Genomic DNA, 8,277 nt, shown 5'->3' with positions numbered 1-8,277 from the left:
TCTTCCCAAATTTCCAGAAAACCAGATATCCTCCCACTCCAATCAGAAGAAATCCAGTGATCATCAGGCCGAATATCCACAAATCTGCCACATCCTCCATGGACAACTGAGAGAGGCACACGATTCGCCAGACCTCCCACAGCTTCCCTGGGGCACACTGACGGAGGCGAGGCTGCCGAGCACAGGCGCCACCGATCCCTCCAACCACCACCAGCAGGCAACGTGGGTTAAGTGTCTGGCCCAAGGTCCCTGGGTCCCGGGTCACTGGGTTCCGGGCTCGGCCAGCTTGGGGGTGAGAGGCTGCGGGCGGGCCTGTAGGCTTGCCGCTGATATCTCCCGGGACTCTGCCGGCTGCTGGTTGTGGCCTCCCGGGGCAATCCTCTGCACCTCTCGAGGGGGGCAGGGGCTTTTCTGGTCGCAGTCTCCCTGGGGTCCCTGCGCTCTGGGGCAGCTCCTGAATCTCTGAGACTTGGAGCTCCCTTCATCTCCTGCGCATCTTTGTGGGGCAGATCTGTGGTCCCTCACACTGTCTATTGGACGCTCCTATAGAGAAATCTTACATATACAAGCGCGTCTACACACACAGGTGCTCACATGGTGTTCTCTAAGTATGGACTTGGGCACGTTCAACACGTCTTAAGGCTGTGGTTGGCATTTAATGCACTGTGATTTATGATCGTGATTGTTCAGTAAAACAATGCTGATTCTATATTTCTTCATCAGGTTGACGCAGTGATAGTTTGCTCCTGTTGTATTGCTGTGTGTCCCTTTTCTTTTTTGTTTCTCTCCTTCTGCAGGTCTAGAAGCAGACTCTTGTTCATCATTGATTGTTTGTTTTTGTGGACCCCCCCTTCCCCTTCTTTTGTCTCTTCCTTTCTCTTTCACCTCTGTCTCCGTGTCTGGTCGTAATTACAAGCATTCAAAAAACAAGAACAATAAAGTTTTAAATATCAGGCGTGACATTAAAAGCTGACGTTTTGATGCTCCACCTGAGAGTAAATCCGTAAGGCTTGTTACCAGCATTCAGACATTAATTCTGTTTGCTTCACAGCCAGACAGGACACGATAAAAAATAAAAATAAATAAAATAAAATAAAGTGTCTAGCCCAAGGACACAGCAGAGTTCTCTGTCTGGAGTGGGGATCAAACCTGCAACCTTCTGATTACTGGACAACCCGCTCTACCTCCTGAGCTGCACTACTGCCGGTTAAAGATAAACAGCAGCAGATATTATATTTAAGGGATGATAAACATTTCCCCATGAAAGCTAACCTCTCAGATAAAATGCTCTATAACGAGCAGATTTGTCCAAAATCCCTTTATTCAAATAATTATGGAAACATGGAAGTTTAAACCTTTCAAAATCATTTAAACTGTACAGTTTAAACTTTGAATTGTTATTTGTTTGCTTTTTGTTGGATTGCTTTTAAACTGGTTTTCTATGTGGATTGTAAATTACAGCATACAGAAATGTGTTATTGGACTTAATTGGATTATTAGCAAAATTCCTCATTTTAATATGAATGGTAATGTTTGCTATCTGGTTACGATGAAAATGGTAAATTAAATGTTGCTTTCTTATCAGTTCCTCCTGTTTCTGTCCTCAGCAATAATAATACCCATGGATTTCTCAGATTTGCATCATGTGCAAAACTGCGCACAAATGAGCAGATTTATTGGAAGATGCACAGAGAACGATGTGATTTTTACCTGAAGGTGTAAATCAGCTCCATCTTTTCAGCCTCGTGACGCACGCGCGTGTAGGAGGGCAGAGAGAGTTTATAAATCAGCCAGGACGCAGGGAGGACGCACCAGTGCCCACTACTCCTCCTGAGCTGTGATGTCTCAGCAGGATCAGCTGGTTTTGACCCCAGAGGACAGCTCCCTCCTCAACGTATCCAAGGCGTTATGGGATCCATCCATGGAGCAGCAGCAGTACATCATCTGGATCCCTGGCATCGGGATCGCTGCCATATACGGGATCATCATCATCGTGGGTCTTGTGGGGAACGTGACTTTGATGAAGACGTGTCTGCTGGTGAAGACGATGCGCACGGTGCCAAACTTGTTCCTGTCCAGCCTGGCTCTGGGGGACCTGCTGCTGCTGGTCACCTGCGCCCCGGTGGACGCCAGCCGGTACCTGCTGGACGAGTGGCTCTTCGGCCGCGTCGGCTGCAAACTCATCCCGTTCATCCAGCTGACCTCAGTGGGAGTGTCGGTGTTCACCCTCACTGCGCTCTCGGCTGACCGGTACAATTCAGGCTGATCTCAGACCTGCTTTCACTTTACGAAAGAGTCCTAAAATCTATTAAACCTCACAAATGACCCAGAAAACGCCCTCAAATTGGGATTTATCTTGATCATGCTTAAAAAACCTAATTTCCAAAGCATATTCGAGCTTTTACACAAACTTACTGAGTGAAATTTTAAATTAAGCATAAGGAAAATGTCTTAATTTGAGCAGCTCTTTATTTTCTTGTCTGTGGACATGTTTTACTGTTTTGACAAACACAAATAAATTATGATCCAAATTATTGTGTTCTGAATACATTTTTTAAAGTTGTGATTTAATCAGATTGACTACAAAAATCAACAATAATCATCAATTTTGAATAAAATTCTTATGTTAGAGAAATGCTACAAACAATTAACTTATTGAACTTTAAGCCAACAGCATGAACATGCACAATAGCTTGTAAATTTTATTTTAATCTACAATCAGCTAAAAAACAAAACAAAAAAATACTTATATTCTTGCAGAATCATTGCTGCAAATCTTGCTTTTCCTGACTAAATTTTACTCCACACATTAGCTCTGCATGCTGCAGGCTACAAAAGGTCTGATTTTTTTACTTTCAAAAAAGAGAGAGCTGGGCTTTATTCTGAGCAACTGTGCTGAAACACACAGCGAGCCTGCACTTTCTCTTGGAATCTTAGAGTGAATGTTCCATTTCCTGTTTTTCTCACAACGAACAACAAGTCCACAGCCAGGGTTTGAGCAGCAAAATGCACAAGTGTTGCCATGCATTAAAGCGTTGAATCAACTGCACTAAAAGGCCGGCTCTTCTGAAAATATGAAATACACCAGAAACTTTCCATGAGTTCACATTATAGAAGAAAAGTCAAAATAAAAGAACTTCAGGAGATTTACTTTAATGTTGGTGGAAAATAGAACAAAACAATCTAAATGTACATGTTTGGTGAGATTGTTGCAGCTGGTGGAGAGAATAGTTCATAATAGTTACGTTTTCTTCACTGATGGACAGACAACCCAAAAGAAGCTTTTAGTGGAGAAAAATGCCTAAAACACGTCCAGTAACTCAGAAATGTGTTTTTAAGGAGAAAACTAGGCAGCTATGAAGCAGATTTGTGTCGGTTCTAACAGCTGTGGTGATTAATCCGACTGTCACCACATGCAGATAGGATCACCTTCTGTTTTCTTTGAATCAGAGCCTGCACTGATTTTCCATCTTGGATTTTTTTATCAGTATTTGTTTGAATTATATGCTGATTTTAAATTAAACAATAAAACATCCTCCCGCAGTTTGCTCTGATTACTTAAAAGACCTCTGATGAGCCTTTAAATGATGTTTCCACCTCCTTCAGGTACAAAGCTATCGTCAAGCCACTGGATATCCACAGACCCAATGCCACGCTCAGCATCGGTCTACGTGTCGGAGCCATCTGGCTCCTCTCTGTGATGCTGGCCATTCCTGAAGCCATGTTCTCCGACCTGCACGCCTTCACCACCAGCCACACCAATGAGACGTTTGTCACCTGCGCGCCTTACCCCCACGCTGGGGAGCTGCATCCAAAGATCCACTCCACCGCCTCCTTCCTCATCTTCTACGTAATCCCACTTCTCATCATATCTGTTTACTACTGCTTCATAGCTCGTAGTCTGGTCAGCAGCTCTGCAGACATCTCTGCAGAGGGACACCTGCACCTTCAGAAACAGGTTAGTAAACCCAGATTGGGTTGCTTGTTTTTACTGATGCACAATCATGCATGTTTTAGTTGTTTTCCTGCTCCAGTACGCCTGTTAACATGTCCTCAAGGTCTTCAAACTTGTTGTGTTGAATTAGATAAGCAGCTAAAAGAAACAGGATATGTACTAATAATGAGATAACCTGAGATTGTAATCAGAAAAAAGACTTTTACAAAAAAATAGTTAAGTCACACGTTCATTGTTAGTCAAAGAAAACTTTTTTGAAGCCAAGCTGCAAGGAAAAACAATTTCATGTTTGTATCAATGAAAAAGAAATTCAAAAACCAACCAACCAACTAACACTAAAAAGTGTCAGCAGTCTGTTACTTTTCATTTGTGCTCATTTTAAAGTCCAACAAGACAGCTAATAAGGGTACAGTAATTGATACGATTTCCTGAAGCATTGCATGATCTGTTAACACTCTGATGAGACGACATTCAGCTACAGCCACATTAAATTGTTATGCAATATCTGCAAAAATTGTTGACTTATAGAGATTTTTGTGTCTTCGAATGTCGGCCATCTTTAAAGCTGCAGTTGCAAATTTGGAAAACGTGTTAGCTTGAAGCTTTTTTTACGCCTCTTAATAACATTCTAACAGAGTATAGCTATAAATATGTTGTGGGGATAAAAAAAATGAAAAAATAAATAAATAAAATAAAGTGACTCTCTTGCATTTGTCAAAAATCTCTGTCAACAACACACTTCGGACCAAAAGCAACCATTGGACCATCCGCTTGTCGGTCTTGCCAAACCACCGAACCGCTGCCCTTCCCTGGATCCTCCATTCATTACGCACCTACGTATTTTGCAACAGAACACCAACGTTGTGAGAGGTTCTCCGCTCAACAGTGGTGCCCTCAAGGGGTGGCCAGGAGTAACCCTAGCCACCCCTTGAAAATTGCTGCCTCCCCAGGAAAGACCAAAGTTAATAAATCACATTAATTTTCACTCAGAACCATAAACTGATCTTATTAATAAAAGACATAAATGTAAAACACAACAAAAATACATAATCAATGAACAAAGAAATGATCAGAATTAAAAAAAAATTATATGTTTCTGCTCACCATTTAAAAAACCGTTCCACATAGTTTTTTGTGAAGACAGCAACAGGTAAATTAAACTAAAAAATTAAAATTCTAAAATAACATTTATAATAACTGAAATGTGTTTGGCTGAGATGTTTGTGTTACTCAAGTTTGAGCTAAGTTTTTTGGGTACACATTGTTTTTTATAATACATAATAAATAAAGAAGCAATGCAATGCATCGCCATGAGGACCAATTTGGTGTGCCATCCCAAAATTTTCCATGGCTATCTGGCCAACCTTATCAAAATTTTCTGGGGGCGCCTCTGCCACTCAGTAATATCAGAGAAGGAGAAACAGCTGATTGCTACCTTCAACTTTAGGACAAACCACCAGAGTCCCAAAAAGAAAACACCATTTGAAGTCTTGGACAACAAAAGACATTTGGACCTAGAAAATGACGGCTGGTGTTTAGCGCTATCTCGTTTCCTCTTGCAGTGTGTGTTTCCAGTTCTGGCAGAAGCGTCTCAGGAAAGATACCCAAGGGTCGGGATGAGTGTTTGCATTCAAAACTTAGCTTGTTTAACACATAGCCATAACAACTTTAACCAGTTTGACTCTAAAAGCTGATCAGTTGCAGGGGAACATATGAAGGTCATTTTCTGGGAGTTTTGCTCAAATCTGTCCAGTGGATTCTGAGATATTTTACCAACAGACAAAATCAATAAATTTTGTACAACAAAGGTCAGACTAGGATATTCTGGTAAAATCTTGCAGTGATTTCTTTTGTAGTTGGAATGTTGATCACATCACAATCCAAAGGTAAGGCTGTTGCAGCATCCTGTCCTCCTTCAGAGACACAAGACAAAGAGAAAGATGGGCAGACAGAGATTATGCACGTCTTGAAAAATGATCAGATTGCAAACAAATGTAAATCAGATTGAAGAACTAGTGAAATAAATAAATGACAAAACACTGAAGCTCTTTGGAAGTTGCTGTCATGGTCACCTGCTTCCTCATAGACCACCGCCTCCCTCCACGCTGCAGCAGGCGTGTGACGGGAGGCTAAAACAGAACCAACATAGTTAGGATTTTTTTGCTGCAGCTGCAATAAAAAAAAAAGAAGAAGAAACAAAAGCTAAACCGAATCCTGACAAAAATAACCCATGAAAGAGAAAAGACAATTCTCCTATTATATTGTCCACTTTTAGCAAACAAACACCATAATAGCAACCATTTTAATAGTTAGATAAAAATCTTTTTTAGAACAAGATTCCAAAAGCACAATTTTGACCATCTTTTAAATAATTAATCTGCACTGTTTTTATTTTTCATTTGATTTGTGAGCATTTCCTGGATAAAAGCAGCATTAATGAAATGTTCAGAGCATGCACAAAAATACCAGTCATTATAATATCTGAAATACTAATGTTAACAATACCTAAGGGCTGTAGCTCCGACAGCATTTCAGTGAAAAAAAAAATTGGTAGCCCAAGATTATCATCGTCCCGGTGTCTTAAATCTTCTAGTTGCTCGGCAACTCCTCCCAGCTCCAAAAGAGTCACAGCGAAACTGCAAATTGCTCTTTACACTCTTTATTCTTTATGGATTAAAGGATGGAGTTGTGATGCTTTTAAGTGCTGTGAGGAGCTGTAACAGGTGACCTGAAGTTGTGTCTCTTTCAGGTTAAACGGCTTCAGCCCAGCATGAACGTGATGCGGATTGTCTCATGTCAGAAATGTTTTAATTAAAAAATCTGCGTGACACCATTTACCTCGGCACTCAGAGGACATTTCTCACAGCGAGGTGCTTCAGATCTTTATTCTGTGTATTCACCGCCTGTTTGAAACTCTTTACAGTTTAAACTGAGCTGCAAAATGTCCTAAAAGGTCTAAAGGAAGTCATCTTTCAGGAATTGCATCAAGTCAGTGACTCGATGCAATTTGCTGGGTTCCCTAGCCACAGTTGGCGATAGGAGCTGGGTGGCCTTTCATTAACCATGTAAAGGATACTTTTAGCACATACTGGCTCAAGAAAATTTTTTAAAAATATGAAAAAGTTGCAAAGTCTCCCTTTAAAATGACAACAGAGTGATAGATTTGTCCTTTTCTGTCAGATCAAGTCCAGGAAGCGTCTGGCCAAGACTGTGCTGGTGTTTGTGGGTTTGTTTGCAGTCTGCTGGCTCCCCAGTCACGTGATCTACCTGTACCGCTCCTACCACTACGCCCAGGTGGACACATCCCTGGCTCATTTCATCGCCAGCGTGTGCGCTCGCATCTTGGCCTTCACCAACTCCTGCGTGAACCCGTTTGCTCTCTACCTGATGAGCAAAAGGTTCAGCAAACACTTCAGACACCAGCTGATGTGCTGCAGCTCTCCTAGATGGCTCTACAGCCAAAACAGCGCCAGCACCAACGTGACCACCGTCTGAAGGGACCTTGTAACTTTTCATCCAGTAAACTTCTGTGAATTCTTGTCAGATTCTTGCATGATGGTAACTTTCGTTGAGTTTGTTCCCTGCAGATTTAAACATGCCGTTTATAAAACCTGTTACAAAACCTTTCTCTGGTGGAAATGTTTTTTTTTTCTTTTTGTTGTGTTCATATTATCTGACATCTAAATGTAATATATAAAAAAGTCATGTCATGGTGGTAAACCTAAAGCCATTTAGATGTAGCAATTATGTGTTATTATATGGTTTTAAGGGAAACTGATCGCAGCTGCCATTAGAAGTAGACAGACATTAGTTTTTTATGCGTTTTTGTTTCCTCCTTTATAGCAGTAATTATTTAAGAAGCTTAGAGTGGAGCAAAGTTTCTCTCTGATCTTCAAATGTTTGACGAATGTAAAATATTCAGCTGAACACATAGCTGTCTTGTTCTTTGTAAACTGTATGTATGTGATGAATTACATTAACATGTTGCAGTAATTAAAAATGTGATTTTATTGAACGGTTGTGATTTAGGCTTTGCTTCTCTATGCTGCAGGTATAAATTATTTCTCAATAAAATGATTATAAAGTAAGTTTTGCTTCAGGCTGAATACTAAGTTTGAGTCATTCATAAAAATGCGAGTCTTACAAAAGCCCCAAACAGAAAAATCACCTGAAAAACGGCAAAACTACTTCACCTTCTAAGCAGTGGTGCTCCCAAGAGGTGGCCAGGGGGGCCACCCCTAAAATAAAATGCCCACACAGCACAACAGTAACATTTAAAACAAGAACTGTTTGAAATTTGGAAAATTTTTCAGAAATGTTTG

At 40.9% G+C, this 8,277-nt stretch overlaps 1 protein-coding gene across 1 annotated transcript; it reads left to right on the top strand.

Annotated features, from left to right (window-relative positions):
• The first annotated feature begins 1,691 nt into the window (after nt 1-1,691).
• LOC107389835 (gastrin-releasing peptide receptor-like) lies at nt 1,692-7,590 on the top strand. The gene is made up of 3 exons (XM_015966220.3): nt 1,692-2,250; nt 3,607-3,958; nt 7,136-7,590. Exons 1-3 carry the CDS (start codon nt 1,841-1,843, stop codon nt 7,448-7,450), a joined length of 1,077 nt encoding a protein of 358 aa, XP_015821706.1. The 5' UTR covers nt 1,692-1,840; the 3' UTR covers nt 7,451-7,590.
• The last annotated feature ends 687 nt before the right edge of the window (nt 7,591-8,277 follow it).

Source organism: Nothobranchius furzeri, chromosome 14, assembly GCF_043380555.1.
Source record: "Nothobranchius furzeri strain GRZ-AD chromosome 14, NfurGRZ-RIMD1, whole genome shotgun sequence".
Taxonomy (NCBI): domain Eukaryota; kingdom Metazoa; phylum Chordata; class Actinopteri; order Cyprinodontiformes; family Nothobranchiidae; genus Nothobranchius; species Nothobranchius furzeri.
The sequence above is the reverse complement of the archived record's forward strand: the minus strand, read 5'-3'. Positions and strand labels throughout refer to the sequence as shown.

What these genes read in the sequence shown, in the direction of transcription:
- LOC107389835 (XM_015966220.3), top strand. Translation starts at nt 1,841, where the DNA reads ATGTCTCAGCAGGATCAGCTGGTTTTGACCCCAGAGGACAGCTCCCTC. An exon ending in ACTGCGCTCTCGGCTGACCG is followed by an intron (nt 2,251 to 3,606) that starts GTACAATTCAGG and finishes CACCTCCTTCAG; the next exon opens with GTACAAAGCTATCGTCAAGC. An exon ending in ACCTGCACCTTCAGAAACAG is followed by an intron (nt 3,959 to 7,135) that starts GTTAGTAAACCC and finishes CTTTTCTGTCAG; the next exon opens with ATCAAGTCCAGGAAGCGTCT.